The sequence below is a fragment of the Chelon labrosus genome (assembly GCF_963514085.1).
Source record: "Chelon labrosus genome assembly, chromosome: 16".
Classification (NCBI taxonomy): domain Eukaryota; kingdom Metazoa; phylum Chordata; class Actinopteri; order Mugiliformes; family Mugilidae; genus Chelon; species Chelon labrosus.
Genome location: NC_140349.1, coordinates 7787903 through 7808805, shown reverse-complemented (window position 1 = coordinate 7808805; position 20903 = coordinate 7787903). Strand labels below are relative to the sequence as shown.

Below are 20903 nucleotides of genomic sequence, written 5' to 3'. Positions count from 1 at the left end.
CCTCCCGTGCGACGGCGATCAGTTTCTCTGACCCCAATCCTCCCTCTTCCGCCTCCCACCTTTTCTTTGCCCTCCTCCTTTTTCCCCTGCCCCTCCCCCCTCCCTCCTTCTCCTGGACATCATCACTTTGACCTAAATCTCCCCATTTAATCTCCTTCTTTCTCGTCTTTTGGATAACAATCAGCCTCCTAATTGTCTTAATCTCACTGGTCTTTTATTGTCCCTCGCAGGGCGTCATGCTTACAGCAGAACAAAAACATTAACCCCAGATCAATACTTGGCATCAGGCTGCAACTACCACCAGGGCCCTCCATTGATTTTTACCAAATTAAGGTCGGGCTGCATCTTACATGGGTTTAATTAGTGTAGAGAGAGGGTGGGGGCATGTTAGCTAGTGTTTATTTTTTTTTTAATCTGGCTCAGATTATGGTGAAGAAAAAAATATGACGGTGAAATTTATATCACACAGACTATTTTTTTTTTTTTTTTCAACAGGAGAAAAACTTGAAATGAGGTGTCTCTCACAAGGGAATAGTGAAAAAAAATGAAATATATATAACATTTCTGTGCGTCTCTGGATTAAATCCAACTTGAAGTCAGCAGCTGTAAACACCTTCTTCAAATCTCCCCCAAGCCTCTTTTTTTTTTTTATCTCCTCTAAATGAAACAAATCTGCACGCGGTCAATTTCTAAAATGAGAAGCTTATGGAAGCGGCACTTTCAGTTATATTACAATACGGCTTTGGGCCCTGAGCCAAAGATATTAGCTTCGGAGTGGGAGGTAAGCCCGGGATCGAGCCGAGGTTGCGAGGTGATTTGTGTATGATTTTGAAATGACAACCCGGGACTATAATCAAAATATTCAGAACAATAACGGATTATCTCTCTCAGTGGCTTGCGCTCTGCACCATCTGTTGAGGAGCGGAGCGTGGGCTGAATAATATTAGTCTCTTGTACGTATGTGTGTTTATGTGTTTAGTTATAATGCATTTGTGTTTCAAGATAACCGAAGCGTATCCGTTTCTCACTCAGCTCGCGTCTCAATTATGGAGACCTGCTTTGTTTTTATAATTCTGCCTTCCTTTAATTCACACGCCTGTTTTCACCATAATACATTTTCTTGCTCACAACATCAACAACTCCCTCCCTCCCTTCCTCCTCCCCTCCTCCCTCGTTTCTCAGTGGGTGAGTCTGGAGCCTCGCCGCAGTCAGATGACACCGTCTGACTCTGCTCTGCCGTAATCTGACATGGCTAATCTCCTCTCGCCGTCTTTGGGCACTGGCAAACTACCTGGGTCTCTCCAGCCAATTAGAGCCCATCTGCACGGCACGCCATGCGGGGCCGGGCCAAAGCCGACCTCGGTAGGGGCCCGGTCGGCCTATAGTCGGGCCGCTGAAGGGCTCAGTGGTGGCTCAGGCTGTCTGGGGCCCCAGATATCTGCTTCCATAACAGCCCATCTGCCCGAGGCTTGGCCTGGTCCACTTTCATCCCCCAACGGCCCCAAAGATTAGGGAGCCTCCACAGACTTACTGTCAATTACAGCACTTGTTGCCATACAGTTGTTAGGTAATCAGCCAAAAACGTTAAGTTACATTAAGTGGCATTATGGGGTTTTTTTTGCATGAAGAATTGAACGTGCAGACTTTAGATCTTGCAGAAATGATAATAAAAAAAGTCCTTTAAGCACATATTAGCTTTGGAATTGGAAATTCCAAGGCTCAAGTGTGGCTATTTCCAACATTGCAGCCATAATAAAATATATTTTGGCAGCATCTTAACGTCTTATTTCCCTTTTTTTGTAAATAGGTTGTCTTCGTACGTCGTTTTCATTTCTTTTACTTACTGGAAACACTATCCACCCGAGATGTTATGCTTTTGCTGTATCTGCTTGTGAACGAAGCTTGCGCTTATAAAAATAAACTGGTCCGACTACTGTGGCAGACAGGTAAATAAACTGAAACAGGGTCAGAGGCCTTTCGAGCAGCTTGTTTTCTCATCAAGCCAGTCTCACTTAATCACCTTAACTAAATTAGTTTGAAATTAGCCCTCTTTCTAACTCCCCATCCTTTCCTCCCCCTTTTCTCCCTTTTCACAGCTTTGTGGATTAGACAGATTACATGTCTGAAACTCTGTTTTTGTTCTTTTTTTTTTTTAATACCCCCCCTCCGTCTCACTTCCGGCGCTTCCACTTTGTTGTGCTTTATCTCACTATGCGCACAGTCCCAAAACCTGTTGCGGTAACACACCTAGATCGTTTTTTTTTGGATGCCGTGAGTCAAGCTTGTGTCTAGGACGCCACTGGAAAAGCCTCGGGCAAACACACAACTTTCAGCGAGGTTAGGAATCGCTTTCGGCGTGTATCAAAGCAGTTTCCTTATCTGTATCTGTTGAGTGCCGTTACCATTGCAAGCGCTGACAACCAGGGAGACAATAATGCTTGTGGTTTTGACACGGCATGTGTCACTTTGCGTTTAGCACGGTTAATTACAAAGCGTAGGTGTTGGTGCTCTCACATGCAGGACGATATATTTGCTGTAGGATGACTACACCGTTGATTACATTTACCGTCAAGACATGCTACTTCTCAGGAAGACAAACAGAAAATGAAGAAATACCAGCAGGCACACTTTAATGGGGAAATGATAATGATAATGATTGAAGGCCTCTGTAGGAAAAATCCAGGACTTGAAGAAACTAAACAAATAAAGAAACTGCTGACGTGCTACTTTTCTTCTGTTTAATCGCACTACAAATTAAATATATCTTTTTAAGACTGACACTTGAACCAAACAGGAGATCTGTGCATAAGGGGAACTGTGATGATGTCCTGATATTTCAGTTACTCAATTAATCTGATAATCGAGAACAACTAGTGAAGGATTAATCAGAAATAGATGCAGCTCAAATACTTTAGAAAGCCTTGAAGTTTTATGCTGATACAGCTTTATTTTTAGCATTTTTATTTATTTTTTTTTTTATGAATTGCAAAATGTTTTGGGCCCTTACTGGCAGCGAGAATCCCAAGACGGTTATGAAAATGCCAACCACAAGAGATGAGAGTACTCAAAGGGGAACTACTGTTTTTTCCAACCTGGACCTTATTTCTAGCATAATATACGGTTGTTTACTCACCCATATAACTTTTGTGTCATTTGCACTCATTGAGGAAATAATTAGATCAACGTACATCCATATTGCGGGAGTGATGGGGCACCGAGATACAGCCTCTAAATAACGCATTATCTGCCGCGAAAATCGTTCATTTCACCAATATTTTGTTATGATACGCTAGTGCTATTCCGGAGTTACCTGTTATCATTATCCGGGGTCTGTAGATTGACCGACAGACCACGGATGATGTCTTCTGACCTGGATGATGACATCTCTGAGCTGCACGCGCACCAGCGACGGTCGGCTTATTTACCTGTAATTTGCTACTGCTAGTTTTTTGCGACATGGTTGAATATTTGTCCGATTCAGAGATTGTGGACAAACCATAGCAGCACTCAGAGATGACCAGGTCAGAAGACATCATCCGGGGTCTGTAGGTCAATCTACAGACCCGGGATGATGATAACAGGTAACTCTGGACTCAACAGGGAATAGCACTAGCGTATCATAACCAAATATTGGTGAAATGAACGAGTTTCGCGGCAGATAATGCGTTATTTAGAGGCTGCGTCTCGGTGCCCTGTCACTCTCACTATATGGATATACGTTCATCTAATTATTTCCTGAACAAATGACACAAAAGTTATATGGGTGAGTAAAAGACCATATTTTATGCCAGAAATAAGGTCCAGGTTGGAAAAAACAGTAGTTCCCCTTTAATTCAATGCGGCTTTTATTTGATCTTTGGTGTGAGTAATGTTTCCATTCATCTTTTGTAAAACAATATTCCGGATGGGGTTGTGGAGCTCTTACAAGATCCAAGATCAAAGCCAACTCTGACTAATTTTCTTCTCTCCTTGGAAGCACTGCCGGGATGCTGCATTGCTAATATGTACAGATGCATTAATGAGTTAGGTGGAGTCTCATAAGAAGCTGCATGATCTCTGGGTGGCTGTGGCTCAGTAGAGCGGATTGTCCACGAACCAGAGGATTAGCGGTTCGATCCCCACATGCCGAAGTGTCCTTGAGCAAGACACTGAACCCCCAGTTGCTCCCAGTGCATGGCACTGGTGCGTGAATGTGTGTGTGCTTGTGTGAACGAATGGGTAGATGCGTCTGTGACTGTAAAGTGCTTTGAGTGCCAGTAGGTAGAAAAGCGCTGTATAAAAGCAAGGCCATTTACCAATTTGCCATTCATCACTTTTCTCCGGTTTCTCAGGAGCCACAGCTGAATGATTCAGTTCAGTATGAAATGCACATGTTCCTCTGATTAAGCTGTCAGAGCACACGCCGCCCCCCCCCCCCCCCCTTCTTTGTGGCTTCAGGCTCAAATCATTGTATTACATTGATTTTGCATTTACAGTTTCTTTCATCTGGGGGCTTTTATTGGAAACCATTTGGTTGCGATTTTTACTAATTGCGCAAGTGACCGACCGACGTGCACACGCACACTGCGGCCGCGGATCTCTTTGCCCTGGATGACGCACCGTTTCCTGCGCAGAGAAGAAGCACAGGCGGTTTGCACAAACGCGTGGGTGTGTGTATGTGAGAGACAGAAAAAAAAAAAGTACTTTCACTTTCACTTAGAGGAAGAGGACGGTGCACGCAGAACGATTTTTTTTTAAAAAAAAAAGACAGATAAAACATTCAACAGAGTAGCAAAAGAAAGACGAAACACAGCAAAAAAAAACGTTTTTAGGAAACCTCGCCATGGCGTTTAAGTACCCGGCTGCCCGAAGAGATGAGAGTAAGGTCAGTGTGAAAAGCCCCGCTGTGCGTTTCTTTCTTTCTCTGCGGCACACTAGCTGGAGAAGCGAGACCAGGAAGAGAAAGACGGGTCATATGGGTGGCGGGTTAGAAAGGCAAATGGCGAATGAATGAAGAAGCAAAAACAAAAGTTAAACCGAACGAATTGTCGGTAAAGCTGAGCGTTGTGTTGCTGCGCGCTCGGACGTTTCGCACTTTGCCACGCAGTTGTGGTAATGTTGCGCCAACACCCCCAGAAGCAAAAGTGACGGTGGGGAACATGCGGCCTATGCGCTCATTCATTTGGACTTCAGCTGTCCTTGTTTGTTGAAATGAGGCAGTGGATTGCTTTAAAGCCGTACTGCCAGGAATTTTAGTCTGTGTCAGCTTTTTTTGAAACTAAAGATTTCATTTGGATTAATCGTTTAGATTAAGAAACTCCCAAAACAGTAATCTTACATAATCTCATCAGAGACATAGTGGTTTTTCCTTCAAAGTTCTCCATAATGTAAATGTACAATCATATTTCATACATGCATACATATATGCATGCATAATTGATTTTTAAAGTTACTAATCCTGTACGTGCCATTTCAATTTATCGAGTATTTACTCTTATTCTGCTTTACAGACTTTTTTGTTGCAGTGTTTGCAACAGGTACTGCAGCAACAGCAACTCTCAAGGAAACACAGGGGAGTACTGTACAGCAAGGACAGACAGGCATCAATCCTGGGCAGCTGCTGCTAAATTGTGTAGCTTAACAAAACAAATCAAGATTAAAAACTAGCATGCAATAATAAGAGGAGCAGATGTGAAGAAGGCACACAGGGACTCACGTTTCAGAATACTATTATAACATGGATGCACCACTTCTTAAAGGACGCAGCAGAACAAGCTTGTCTGTATGTTACGAAAATTTAAAGCTCCATTTTTTCTGTGTTGCCCAGTTTGCTCACATTTTCTTACTTATTTCAGATGCACTCTGTGGCTGCAAAGTGAAGGACAAATTGCAATATTGCAATTGTTTTTAGTTGCAAGCATCTGTAGTTCCACGCTAAATAGTATATGATGCAAATACACAGATAAGTCACAACATTATGACCACTGACAGGAGAAGTAAACACCATTTTGTGACAATTCCATGTTCTGCTGGGAAACTTTTGGACCTGGCATTCATTCATGTGGATGTTACTTAGACATGTAGCACCCACCTAGACCAGACCAGGCACCCCCACCCCATAGCAATGACACTCCTTGATGGCAGCAGCCATCCCCAGCAGGATGCAGCCTGACACAGACACACACACGAAAACACTTTAGGAACAACTCAAAAAAACATGAAGAACAGCACAAAGTGTTGACCTGGCCTCCAAATTCACTAGATCCCAAACTGATCAAGTATCTGTGGGATGATCCACAGAGGACCCTCTCCTCAACCCATAGGACCCAGAGGCCCCCAACTAACAACATTCTGTTGCCAGACACCACAGGACACCCTCAGAAGGACCATGTTCATTCACTGATGAGTCACATCTGTTTTGGAGGCACAAGGGAGACCTACACAATATTAGGAATAATGTAATGCCAGATCGGTTTCCATAATACTTAGGACATATTGTCATCTTTCATCAGAACTATGTGTCTGTTAAAAGACTTTTAAACCATCGTAGGAAGTGAAAAGCAGACTGTCACAAACTGTGGAGAGAGTGATGTGATATTGTGTATATATGTGAGGATAACAGTGAACATTGTCAGACAGACTCTCCAGGTAGGCGTTCATACTGCTGCACCCAGCTGCATGCATGGAAATTGTCCCAAAAAATTATGTAACAAGGATTCCAGTAAGAATGTCATGTAGTCACTTGCTCCTTTCTCACCAGTTACACCAATTACACTGACAGCTTTATGCTAAATACTGCCATTATGATGCACTAGTCCTCTCCATTGTTACACTCATTTTACTTAAGATGTGAGAAAAAAAAAACTATCCATTTACACTGCTATAATTCTTATCATGAAAAATATTATTTATCTTATTATAAAAAAAAAAAAAAAAGAAGTGAGCATTGAAACATCCTGCCCAGGCAAACACGTCAGGCTTTTTGTAGTCTTTGCTATATGACAGTTGAGGAAATGTTGTTGCGCTGGACAAACAGCTGCCAATTTCTCTGGAACCAGTGAGAGCGTATCCTTAAAAATAATTCTCTGTGATCCTTTCCGCGTTCAACGAGCCAAGTTTTTTTCTCCTCGTGCAGATTCCAATGCATGGGCTGACACCGTGCACCAATGAATGAACTTAATTTTCTGTGTTTTTGAAGCACGGTGGGTTTAAAAACTATGAAGACATCTGATTAGTCGGCACATTTATTTATGTTTTGACAAAGAAAAAGAGAAATCGTATCAAAAACTTTTGTGCAATTGCTTAAAAAACGACAACCTATTGAAAAAACACTTAAAAAAAACTATGTGAAACTGAACATGAAACGGGTTATTAATAAGATTCAGGTCCGTGCTCTGTCTACATCCTTCCAAACCATGAATCTTTTATCTCTGAGGCCATTCTTTGCTGGATTTGGACGTGTGCTTAGGATCACTGACATTCTGAAAGGTGAACGTGGTGTTTATTTTCAGCTTTCTAGCAGGCACCAGAGAAAAAGCAGTCCTAAAACATGATGCTACTACCACCATGCTTCACTGTGTTCTTTTGCTGATTCATTTTGGTGCCATACAATTTTTTTGGGGAAAAAATCTTGCTCTCATCAGGCTATAACACATTACCTTTGGGAGACCAGATATGTGTTCTTTGCAAAGTTAGGTAAGTGCTTAAAATACGGATGATAAAGAAACAGTACAAATGTATTCAAGATTTTGTTAAACACTGGATGTATCTGTTAAACCACAGTATAGTGAGTAAAGTATAGCGAAGAATTCAGGAAATGAATCACGTTGAATCACATCAAAGTTTAAGTTGGCCAAAAACATTCATTAGATAGTCTTGAAAGGCAGACATGTTCAAGAACAGTACTCATCCTCCCCAAATGTCCTTCATGTGTGTCATTCCCTGACAACTTTCATCCTGTGTTCGCAGGTAGAGTAGACATTTGGCTGCACTCCGATGTGTAAATGGGAAATGCAGCAGGCCTTATTTCCCCGAAACACAAATAAGCCTAGGCTTGCAACAGTTTGATGTGTTAGCCTCTGAGGCTAAAAAGATGTTAACATGTGTTGTTAGGTTAATGGAAAACTAGCGGGAAATCATTTCTGGATATCATGTCATCAGTGGAGTCGGTGGAAATTTGTGTGTGCGTTCACAGCCATCTCTGCGAGGACCAGTTTTACGCCATCCTCCCAAAGACAGCCAGCCAAGCGTGTGTGTGTTTTGAAAAGCGATATAACTTGCAACAAATCCAGTCTGCTCACTGGTGCATCAAGGTTGGCATGTCAAAGGTACATAAAAAGGAGCGACGTAGATTCCAACTCTTGACAAGTGGTGTCCCGACAAGCCAAAAAATGTTAAAGACACAGTTGGCGGTTGAGCCGTACAGATTCTCTTAAGTTCCAGAGAAAAACAATTTCCGCCACCTGACTTTTCTGCCAAAGAAAAATCAGGTTTGAATGCCAAACATTTAACTCATCTGTTGTTTGTTTGCGTTTTTCTTCCTGTTCAACCTGTTTACCTTCACAACAGGTGGATGACTACCACGGAACTAAGATCTGCGATCCCTATGCATGGCTAGAAGACCCTGACGGTGCAGAAACAATGGTGCGTGAGAGCTTCTTGCAGAAATACGAAGCTGTTTCTTTGCTTGAAACGTCCCTGATTTTATCCCTTGCCACTCTCTTTGTGTCGCCCAGGCCTTCGTTGAGGAGCAGAACAAACTGACCATGCCGTACCTGGAGAAGTGTGCTGTGCGGGCTCAGTTCCACCAGCGCCTCACTGAGCTCTATGACTATCCCAAATATAGCTGCCCTTACAAAAGAGGGAAGAGGTATTAGATGAAGTTTGATGGATCAATTATGAGAGGGACCAACTTGAATATCCTTCCAAATCATGAATCTTTTATCTCTGTGATCCTTTCCACCTAATATTTAAGACTTTTTCTCACTTTAATTTTCAGGTATTTCTACTTTCACAACAAAGGCCTTCAGAACCAGGACGTGCTGTACGTGCAAGACTCTCTGGATGCACCCGCCACTGTGTTCTTTGATCCCAATACCCTATCTGAAGATGGCACCGTAGCTCTCAAGAGTGAGTCAAACTGCAGGGCATACGTTAGCGTGCACAAGCACACAGATAAGACGAGGCATAAACAAGAAGTGCTCACTCCTTCCCTCTCTCCTTTCAGTGGCACGTCTATCAGAAGAGTGCGAATACTTTGCCTACGGTTTGAGCAGCAGCGGCTCAGACTGGGTGACGGTGCGTTTCATGAAGGCCGACGATCTTACTCTGCTGCCTGACGTGCTGGAAAGGGTTAAATTTAGCTGCTTGGCCTGGACTCACGATGCAAAGGGCATCTTTTACAACAGCTACCCGCGCCAGGAAGGCAAAACTGATGGTAAGGAGGAGACAGCGTGCGTTGAAGAAACGGCGCACTGATTAGAATGCATTGAAAGATTTAAATTCCCTCTGTTTTCCCCTGCAGGCACAGAGACCACCAGCAACATCAACCAGAAGCTCTTTTACCACGTTATCGGCACCAAACAGTCCGAAGACATTCTGGTTGCAGAGTTCCCAGATCATCCCAAGTGGCACAGTTCAGTGACCGTAAGTCCATAGTTATCAAAAATAAAAACTACTGCAAGCATTTGCACTGTACAGGTGGAAAATGGATTAAAGGGATTAATATTCAGTTAATAGCAGATGTTAGATGTTAGGGGTGGGTGAAATGATAATCTGCACCATTAGACACTAGTTAACAGAGTCATAATTATATCTTAAAGATGCCAACCTGGGTTCAGGTTATACTGGAAAAAAATGACAGTTTAATTTTACAACAAAAAGACAATGATTACTTTAATAAATTTAGATTTATTTATTTAAAACCTGCCTGCTTCAGAGTAATGGCACCCGTCATTAAAACCACTGACAGGAGAAGTAAATAACATTGACCATCTTGTGACAATTCAGTGTTCTGCTGGGAAACTTTTGGACCTGGCATTGGTGTGGATGTTACTTAGACATGTAGCACCCACCTAGACCAGACCAGGCACCCCCACCCCATAGCAATGACACTCCTTGATGGCAGCAGCCATCCCCAGCAGGATGCAGCCTGACACACAAAAATGCTTTAGGAACAACTCAAAAAAACATGAAGAACAGCACAAGGTGTTGACCTGGCCTCCAAATCCACTAGATCCCAAACTGATCAAGTATCTGTGGGATGATCCACAGAGGACCCTACCCTCAACCCATAGGACCCAGAGGCCCCCACTAACAACATCGTGTTGCCAGACATCACAGGACACCCTCAGAAGGTCCATGTCCATTCTCTGATGAGTCACAACTGTTTTGGAGGCACAAGGGAGACCTACACAATATTAGGAAGCTGGTCATAATGTTATGTCTGATTGGTGTATATTTAAGCTGAGAAACACAGTCAGTATGTGATTAGGTGCGGGTCAATTTGGAAAAAAAATACTTGCGGGATTACTATAGGTGGGTGGGTTAATGATGAATAATGGATCATCAAAAGCGTCAGGTTTTCCCGATAGAAGGATTCTTCAGCAATGCAGCAGATGCCTCCGGCTAGCACAGACTGGTAGAAGATTCATAACAACTTGTTGCTTGAACTGCAAGACCTGCACTAGTGCCTCATCGTCTCCTTCACTGTTGTTCACCCAAACACCTGTGTTGCCCAGCTCCAACCTTCTCACCCTTAAAGTTCAAAGGCACGGTTTCAGTTCCCGTCTTCCTTATGATAAACACCATCTTCCGGCTCATTACAAAGCAGATTCCTGCTACACCACTCCTCAACATTAAAACACCAGTTTCCCCATACCCTTACCCCTGCCAATCTTTAACACGCCCAGCCACCGCACAGTCATCCTAGAACTGCTGCAGATGTCGGCGTATGATTCAGAGTTATACTGGAAATCTGAGGTGTGCAGAGTGAACAGAAAGGGAGACAGGAGAGTCCCCCATGTGTTACCAGCTCCCGTGTCAGACAGGGGCTCCCCAGGCACACCCAGCGATTCCTGTCCAGCAGACAGTCCGGGAAACAATAGTCACGTTTCCAGAGCAACTTCAGACCATTTTATTAAAGGCGTTGGAGAAAACAAAAAAACATGGTCAAAATTCAATTCAAAACCAATTTTTTTTAGCTATAAGCCACTTTTGTGCTTTAGATAGTTGTCAGCCGAAGGGACCAGAGAGAGGGGATGACACTCAGAGGGTGCAGCTTAGAGTCAAAACCCTCGTCCAGTGATTACTATTTCACTCTAACACCTCTTATCTACGTATTTGTCGTTTTAAAATGATTGATGCCATGCCTGCGTGACTGGGTCTCATGGTCGAGTGCTTCATGTCACTCATAGCCTCTCGTCTTTCCCATCTTCCCTCCTGGCTATTTATCTATTTATTTATTTTTTGTTCCTTCCTCTCCCTCCAGATATCAGACGATGGCAGATACGCCGTTCTGTCCATCACCGAAGGCTGCGAGCCCGTCAACCAGCTGTGGTACTGTGACCTACAGCAGCTCCCCGACGGCATCAAGGGTGCGTTTGTGTGTGCGCGCTTGTGCTGACCTTGCAAATCGAATCACACCTGAATTTTAAACCGATAACAAAGTTTAACAAGTGTAATAACAAGTGGTCGCTTTTGGCTAAGAGTTTGCAGTTGGCCTCCCACTTTCACGCGTACACAGATGTACATCCACCGTGATTAGTGGATATGCTTTCTACCTTCTGGACCAAATTCAATTGATAAATATCGATTTTGGTGACTGAGAGCATCTAAAGTCCAATGAATTTTGATTCCAGGCTTCCAAGTTTACACGATAACCAACAGCAAACCCTCATATTTGAGAAGCTTAAACCCAAGAAATGTCCTTGTGAAATTATTCAAATGATCAATTAATTGCCAAAATAGCTCTGAAAGTGAAGCGGTGAAAAGCAACGGCCTGGCAAGTTTGCCTCCCGTCGCTTTCATATTGCGTTCCTGTTGTGTGTTTCCCCTAAGTGAAAATGCGCAGCGTGTGAGTACGTGCCGCTTTGACAGTTTTTTTCCCCCAAATTAGTGGAAGCTTGTGTCATATCACACTGGGAGTATATTGAAATGCGTAAATATAACACCAAATACCAGCAGAGTGTTACTTCACTTCCCCTCCCCCACACAGGAGTTTTGACACTTTCTCGTTTAAGTCTGTTGCGAAAGCTTGCTTCAGGTGAATCGGAGCGTTTTCCTTTTTCAATCTGGTGCTTCACAATGAATTCATTGTAACTCCTAATGTCAACCACCGTGGTATAAATCAAAACTTTTGAGGTTTATCATGTGATTTTTCTTCATGTTCTCCACCAGGCCTGCTGCCGTGGGTCAAACTTGTGGACAACTTCGATGCCCAGTACTCCTACATCACCAACGAAGGGACCGTGTTCACTTTCCGCTCCAACCTGGAAGCCCCTCGCTACTGCCTCCTCAACATAGACATCCAGAAACCAGAAAGGGAGCACTGGACCACCCTAATACCACAGCATGAGAAGGACGTCCTGGGTGAGACAAACTGGAAATTTCACTATATAGTCAGTCCATGTGGTATCATTTCTCCAAAGGAAATGTAATAGGTCAGTGCAGTTCATACAGCTGCTGTGCTGGTAAATTGTAAAACCGCTTGACATTAGCAGCTGTGGTCTTTTCGTCGCATCTACGTAAACCCCGCCGACCTGTAGAAGTGCGTAAAGGGCTTATACGCAGAACCGGAGTTCCACTATTTAGCCCTGGAGTCTTGCAGTGCGTCTTTTCGCTGAATTTCTGTCCTAATGTTTCGATGACAGTCCGACCACAACAACTGGGAAGTTCAGATTCTGCGGTTAAGAGCGTTCGTCAGAGGGAACTCTGCTTCAAAAAGTGAAACTAGGTCCACAGGCGCTTTGGCCTAACACATGTTTTTTTTGTGTGTGTGTGTGTGTTTTTTTTTTCCCTGTGAGTCACCCGAATGATCGTAAGTGTACCTGGAGACCAATGAAAGCGCACGTCGGCGAATGTCCACATTTCCTCTGACAAGTGCACACACACACACACACACACATTAGCACAGCAGTGTGTCGGTACAAAGAGAAAGTCAAATAAGATCCTTTAAGATCTTTTAATTTATTCCACAGTGGGAAGAAATAATTACATTTTAATGGCTATTTCAAGGTGCTTTGCCTAAATTAATGTTTAATAAAATGTATTTATAGCCAAATACATCCACGTAAGTGTTGCAAGTGTTAAAGCTTACGATATATGATCAGTGCAAGTTATTAATATATTGTTTTCTACATTTCATGCTCTAAAGTGACCATATTAATGGCTTTAAAACGTTAGAAATGTTATTCAATTGTTTTTCTTCCTGCTAATGCTTGCATGCATGTACGACGGGGACAAAGCCGTAACTCAGTCTTGTTGTGAAGTTGCCAAAAACAATCAACCAATCGTAGGTAGTGCTATCAGTTTCATTTGACGGCATTGTGTTTTTCTTTTCTCTCCCTTCTGGAGAACTCGGTTGCTGTTCCTCCAACATGTTTAATAACAACATTTTGGCATTTTACAGCTGTCTTTGGCAGTTATCCAAGTTGTCCACTCTGTAATTATACCGTCTTGTTGCCGTGCTGTAAGCCCAGATGCCATTTTAATTATATGCCCAAGACGCTTCAAAGCAAAATGCCATATAAGGAATTGTAGTTGCTGTATTTTGTGTTTTTTTGCAAGAGAAGGCAGCGTCTCAACCACTGTCCCCCTGAAAGCATGTTAGGCTGCCCTCTTCAGGCTATTTATGAGACTGCACCCAATTACAGTAACTGGATTAATAGTTTACATGGGCCTTGACTGTATGAAACAGTAACAACCCTAATGATGAACTAGTTAATGTGGTCTTGTTAAATCAATAGCAATTATGTGGCTTTCTCCAAGGCCCATGAGATGATTCATTAATCTTAACAACAAGCAGAATCAGCAGATAAGGGCGTTCACATCTTGGGAGTGTGACACAGAAGAAGAAGAAGAAGAAGAAGAAGAAGAAGAAGAAGAAGAAGAAAAACACAATCACACGGTCTCTCTTGGTTACAGTGTTTTCGACAAACAAACATCCTCAAGTTCATTCAACGCTGACTTCCTCTTTTCTCCCCCTGCAGGCTTCGTCTCCTGTGTGAACCAGCACCACCTGCTGGTCAACTACGTGCACGACGTGAAGGACATCCTGCAGGTCTACGAGCTCAACACGGGCCGGCTTGTCAGGGACCTGCCGCTGGACGTCGGCACGGTGTCCGGAGTGAGCTGCAAGAAGAAGCACTCGGACTTCTTCTACAAGTTCACCTCCTTCACTACACCGGGTAATTCAATATTAATAGCCCCACATGAAGAGGAATTACAAAAACAATGACCCACTATGCGTTGAACAACAAAGCGTTCCATAAATTAGGTTAGCCCTAATGATTACTTTTATTATTAAGTATCTTACTGATTATCTTTATGTGCAGTTGCTTCATAATTTTCTGTTGCTCATCTTATCAGTTCATTGATCACTTTACTTGTGTAAATACCAAGAATTTGTGCAGTTCCTGTATTGCTACTATAACGGGAACTTCTGCTTTTTCTACTAATACATCAACCATGAGTAAAAGATACACATTAAATATCAGATAAAACTTCAGATTTGAAGTTGTAGTGCAGGACTTATACACATAAACCGATGTCTGTTAAGACATGTTTATTAATCCCACGTATGGGAAATTTCCTACACCTTACACTGAAGCCCTTGCCAGGTGAGTTCACACAGTGCAGATGAAGTTAAGTCTCCCCGTTTTCTGCTGCAGCATTTGCACTCTTGCGCACTTATAGCAATGCATTTCAACCCCCAACGACTGTTAGCAAAAACTGAAGAGAGGAGCGACTGTAGCGACAAAGAAAGAAACAACCTTAGTTACGGATGTAACCGCGGTTCTAAGAATTCAACGCCTCTGGTGGTCAGTAAGAAAAGGAGAAGGACAGGGTAAAGATCACAAACTGCATAAAATTGACTGTAGTGGTTGACTGTAGCTGCAGATTATATCATTTCTAGCTGTGACATGACCAGACAGTTCCTCTAAATATGAACCATGCCTGTGCGAGCAGCTTACCACAGAGTAGCCCCTAACCTGTGTGGCCTCTGCTCTGTGCTAACCAGGCATCATTTACTACTGTGACCTGAGCGTGGCTAACCCAGAACCCAAAGTCTTCAGGGAGGTGGAGGTAAAAGGCATCAAGCAAGAGGACTATCAGACGAGCCAGGTAATACCACTTCTTCCGTTTTTTCAGTAATGTGCAGCGACATCCGACGGAGTGAAATGTGAAAATTTGAGCTGAAGGCTTTTAGCTTTGCATGGACACACATTTAGCTTTTATAATCAAGAGCCGTTTTAACGTTGAGTGGACTTCATTTAAGTGATCGACTGATCGAGACGTAAATTGCTGCACATACCTGATATTTTCATTTGCCGATTGTGCATTCGGAGCCGGAAGGGAAACTAGAGAAGTGGCCAAAATGTAAGAAGAGAAAACAAACAGGTTCATTGAGAACCGTGACGCAAATAATTGATAATATCAGGTGTGGGAAGTCCCAAAGAAAAGTTCCAAATAGAGCGTGAATAAAAAAACAAAAAAACACAATAGAGCCTTTAAAGAGAGTGCAAGTGAGAAAGTATCACAGTTCGTGCAGTAGAATTAAGATGAAATTCAAAGAAATTCAGTTAAGGTTTTGGAGAAGAGTTTTATGGACTAGTGAGACCAAAATTAACTTTTACACCAAGACTGGAGAGAAACAGGAAGTGCACAAGATCCAAAACATTCCACTTCATCAGTAAAACTAATTACTGTAAATGTCAAAATGTATGTGAATATAAATGGATTTTAAAAACTTTTTTGTCACAAATTTAACTTAGAAAGCACCACCACTATACTTTCATACAGGCCACTGTGTCTTTTTCCCCTCACGCTTAAACTTCCCCATTACCCTTTCTTTGCATTGTTTTCCTCCCCCTCATTTTCCAGTCCAGTCATGTTGCAGTTAAATTATCACGTTTGTATTCGTGTCATGATGCAGATTTACCGGAATCTGTCAAATGGTGTGTGTGACCGGCTTGTTTTAGAAATATCAAGAAGGGCTGTTGCAGGAGATGAATCAAGTGATGTACATTGTTATTTATGTTTTCAGGTGTTCTACCCCAGCAAAGATGGAACCAAGATCCCCATGTTCTTGGTTCACGCCAAGGGCCTGAAGAAGGATGGGACTCATCCTGTTTTCCTCTATGGATATGGAGGCTTTGAGAATTCGATCCAGCCATACTATCAGTACTTACACTCTACTCATCTATCTCTGTGATACTAGCACACGGCGCTGTATATAAAACCTACAGCCTATGAAGTTGGTTCTGCAAAAGCAGCTTTTAAACTTACTGATTCAAAATTCAGTCATTGAGTTTGTTAGTAAATCAAAAAGTCACAGCTTTTGTAAAATCCATAAAATGCTACATGTGACATGACATTATATTAACCCTCAGGCAGTTGAGTCTGAGTTGAGACTGCCCCTTTGAGTCATTAAAAACTTCTGAAATGTCCAAGAACAGCTATAAAAACTTAACTGATTAATATTTTTTCTGCCTTTTTGTCCCTGCATAAATCTCTTAAACCACTTCAGCACTTTACAAAACTACCTTAAATCCAATCATTTTGAGGATTTTAACCCTTTAAATGTCAGTTTGATTATTTAAAGTCATGGTTGTTTTTTTATATAAAAAAAATTTCCATAAAAAAAAAAAAAAAAAAAAAACTGTTTAGAGGCTGAGGCATTTTTCAAATCACTCTTCGATATGACCAAGGTTAGCTAAAATATTGACTTAAATGAGTCCCAAGTCATTAACGGACAAAAATGTCCCATTGACTCCCATTATAACCGCATTTTTTAATCTCACAGCCATGACACAATATAAACACTCATTCTGCAATATTAGGGTTTCATTTTTGTCATATTTGTCATTTCTAGTGTTACAACACTAAAATCAGCCGTTTCCCTAGTATAGGGCCTATGCATAAAATGTTATTTCATTAGTTTTTGTGCTTATGTTATTAAGCTTAGTCGGCTATTTTAACCTGATGTGTAAAATGGTTCATTACACAGAATAATTGGAGAAATCCTCACTGGAAACAGTTAAAATATATAAGATAATATGGAAGATGATTGGATGAACTACATCTGTCACAGTCTATCGACCAACCATAGGAACAAACTTGACAAACTTGATTCTTGCCATCCTTGTAAGGATAATCTGACCATGAAACACACTCGCAGGAGTGGCTGTCATCGCTCCTAAAATACATAGCTGCCAGGAGATCCTCACAAGATGCCGATTGGTCCTCATCCCTGTGGATAAGCATGGGCTTTGCAGCCTGACAAGATGGATTATCGTGTGATCTTATGACCTGACAAATCTCCCTAGAATCCAGTAAACATTTAACTAATGTCCTCACGTTTTTGAGGCTTTGAGGCTTCTACACAGTAATACAGTGATAAAATACTGCTGTATATGATTGAGTCATTGACAGTTTGTCAGTAAATCTGAGAGCACATTTTTTGTAAACTGCAAATTTTAAACATTTAGTTTACATCTTAGAAATCATCCTTGAAAACAGTTTGGAAAATAGGCTTAACTTATCCTGTGGATTTATTTGTCATTTTTAATTGCTCATCTCTTTTGACACAGAGATGGGTGATGTTAATATAAATTAAACAAGCTTAGTGCAACACATTTTTAGGATGCTTTGCAGCTTCTTTGACTTCCAATATCTTTAAAGTCACATGTCAAGAGATATACGTTGTTAACAGCTTCACTAAATAGTGATATTTTCCCCCCTTCAAACTTCTCACAAGGCTTATCGTGTGAGAATAAGCCGTATAAATACTTTCATGAGCAGTTCTTCAGAAACTCTGTATTTGTGCTCTGTGCTGTGTGCACTAAAACAGAACCTGCCAAAACATTCTATGATCGAAATATGAAGTGTAAAAAGATCTAAAAGTAATCTGGCCACAAAAAGCATTCTATGTAGTTCTTGTGCTTCATTTACCATTTCACTACCTTAATATCATGCTCCTAACCTCTGACATGGTTTTGCTGTCTCTTTTTTTACGTGGTCAGCGTGGCCTATCTGCTTTTTGTGAGACACCTGGGAGGGATCCTGGCAGTGGCCAACATCAGAGGGGGCGGAGAGTACGGCCTCACCTGGCACAAAGGTACGAAGTCACGTAGTGGCACGTCAGAGAACGATGAAAACCTTAAATGTGAGTTGCCTGTGAGGTGCTTTTGAACTGACTGCTGCTGTGTTTTGTAGCCGGTTCTTTGGGGAACAAGCAGAACTGCTTCGACGACTTCCAGTGCGCCGCAGAGTACCTGATCCAGGAGAAGTACACCACGGCCAGCCGCATCGCTATCAATGGAGGCTCTAATGGAGGGCTGCTAGTGGGTAAGTACAGGACTGACTGTGTGGGCCTCCTCATTATGTGGGACATCTAGTGACAAAGCTGCAGGTAGAGAGAGAGGAAAATAAACGGCTTTAAAAGTGCATCTGCAAAGGTCCATCTCCTGTCATCGTTTGGAAGCTGAAATTGGGAAGCTTGGGTAACACACCTAGAATCTGCTGATGGAACTACATCGCTGCTTCCTCCTCATTTTAACAGATCACCTCCTACTTCTATGTGATTTAACCCAAAGCTAAAATAATATTCCCACCTATCTCAAAGCCGAGATTGCAGATCAACTGCAAGTCTCAGCTTCTTAGAATGCCTGTTATTCCCTTATTGTGCATATTTAGCGTGTCTCCTAATGTCATATTCATCTAACAGTACTTAGCCGCTTAGCTTCAATTAATTTCGCTATTAAACACCACATTAAACAGTGCTTAGTCACATCATTTAGCAAAGGGCGACCGCCATATGGCATTGCACAAACCCGACTAATGCCTGCTTCCCTGGTGCGCAAGTGGCCATTTAGGACAGATTGTGTCCGAGAGTACGAGACGAAGTTATGTGTGTGTTGTTGTGGATTTTGTTAGCGATTCAGATCTGTAACACACATCTGAAATACACACACGCACCCACAGCTGCTTGCCTGAACCAGCGTCCAGACCTGTTCGGCTGCGTGGTAGCTGAGGTGGGGGTGATGGACATGCTGAAGTTCCACAAGTTCACCATCGGTCACGCCTGGACCACTGACTACGGCTGTTCTGACGACCCGGAGCAGTTCAAGTGGCTCATCAAGTATGAAACACACACAAACAACTAAAACACAAAATTGTATGACAATACACAGTTCTGGCATAACATTATGACCACCTTCCTAATATTGTGTAGATCTCCCTTGTGCCTCCAAAACAGTTGTGACTCAGAGAATGGACATGGGCCTTCTGAGGGTGTCCTGTGGTGTCTGGCAACAGAATGTTGTTAGTGGGGGGGGAACTTTGATGGGAGGGTCCTCTGTATATCATCCCATAGATACTTGATCAGTTTGGGATCTAGTGAATTTGGAGGCCAGGTCAACACCTTGTTCTGTTCTTCATGTTTTTTTTTTGTTTTTTTTTATCCTCCTGCTGGGGATGGCTGCTGCCATCAAGGAGTGTCATTGCTATGGGGTGGGGGGTGCCTGGGCTGGTCTAGGTGGGTGGTCTAACATCCACATGAATGCCAGGTCCAAACATTTCCCAGCAGAACATTGGATTGTCACAAGATGGTCAATGCAATTCACTTCTCCTGTCAGTGGTCATAATGTTGTGGCTGATCTGTGCACTTTGTACGTTTCCATCAGTTTAAATATTTTCAAGAATCAGTGCCGTCTGCTTGAAAAAAAAAAAAAGCAAGCAGACACTGAAACCGTGCACAGAATGCTAAGAACCAGATTTTAATAAAGTTAATCTACGTTAGAACAGAGACTCAACTGAAATTAATCTCCCCCGCCCCCCATCAAGATTTTATCCTTCTTTCTCACGTCTCACCTCTTCATTAACTCATCTAAATATAGCATTTCCACTCGTTTTTGCACATTTTGTTTAATCTCACATTAAAATTTGAATTCTTCATGGATTTGTTCTTGCACTTTGGCAGCAGCACATCTCTCCTTAGAGAGTTTGTTTTACTCAATTCTGAATTTTAATCTTCCTGACTCTCAAGCACATCGGTGTAAATATTCACTATGGGTCAGGCCTTGTTTTCTGTAATCTCAAGGTCTAAGTAACATAAAAGCTTCACACATCACCCTTCATCCCTCCAGGTACTCTCCTCTTCACAATCTGCCTCAGCCACCTTACTCCGGCCCTCCCTTCCCCGCTGTCCTGCTTCTGACGGCCGATCACGACGACCGCGTGGTGCCTTTGCACACCCTGAAGTACTGCGCCACCCTGCAGTACGGGGTCGGCAGCAGCCCGCAGCAGCGCCAGCCCCTCATGGTCAGGGTGGACACCCGCAGCGGGCACGGTGCGGGGAAACCCACCGCCAAGGCCATCTTGGAGGACACGCACATCTTCGCCTTTATCGCCGAGACGCTCGGGCTTAGCTGGAAGGAGTGAGTGAGGAGGACGTGGGGGGAAAGGGAGGCAAAGGGTCTACACAGTGATAGAGGATTTTTGAGTGATTATAGCAAACATACGACTGTAAATCCAGAATGACATAAGAAAATAAAACGCACAGATAAAACACTGAGAAACTCATCATACTCGTACTTCTCAATCATTTAATGCACAGACAGGTTACAGTTGTGTATGATTTAATGCAGTGGAATTAAACTGAATTTGTACTAAAGAATTTCAAATAAACTCTCTACTTGTTCTAC

At 42.6% G+C, this 20903-nt stretch overlaps 1 protein-coding gene across 1 annotated transcript; it reads left to right on the top strand.

Annotated features, from left to right (window-relative positions):
• Window positions 1–4695: 4695 nt before the first annotated feature.
• Window positions 4696–20903, top strand: LOC311501482 (prolyl endopeptidase). The gene is made up of 15 exons (XM_084563334.1): window positions 4696–4864; window positions 8548–8622; window positions 8715–8848; window positions 8978–9108; window positions 9206–9415; window positions 9503–9624; window positions 11468–11573; window positions 12376–12567; window positions 14187–14384; window positions 15218–15321; window positions 16244–16380; window positions 18222–18316; window positions 18415–18546; window positions 19183–19339; window positions 20346–20903. Exons 1-15 carry the CDS (start codon window positions 4823–4825, stop codon window positions 20638–20640), a joined length of 2130 nt encoding a protein of 709 aa, XP_084419460.1. The 5' UTR covers window positions 4696–4822; the 3' UTR covers window positions 20641–20903.

Coding starts and splice junctions, on each gene's coding strand:
- LOC311501482 (XM_084563334.1), top strand. CDS start 4,823: ATGGCGTTTAAGTACCCGGCTGCCCGAAGAGATGAGAGTAAG. Junction 4,865..8,547: donor CCCGAAGAGATGAGAGTAAG/GTCAGTGTGAAA, acceptor CCTTCACAACAG/GTGGATGACTACCACGGAAC. Junction 18,317..18,414: donor CGGCCTCACCTGGCACAAAG/GTACGAAGTCAC, acceptor TGTGTTTTGTAG/CCGGTTCTTTGGGGAACAAG.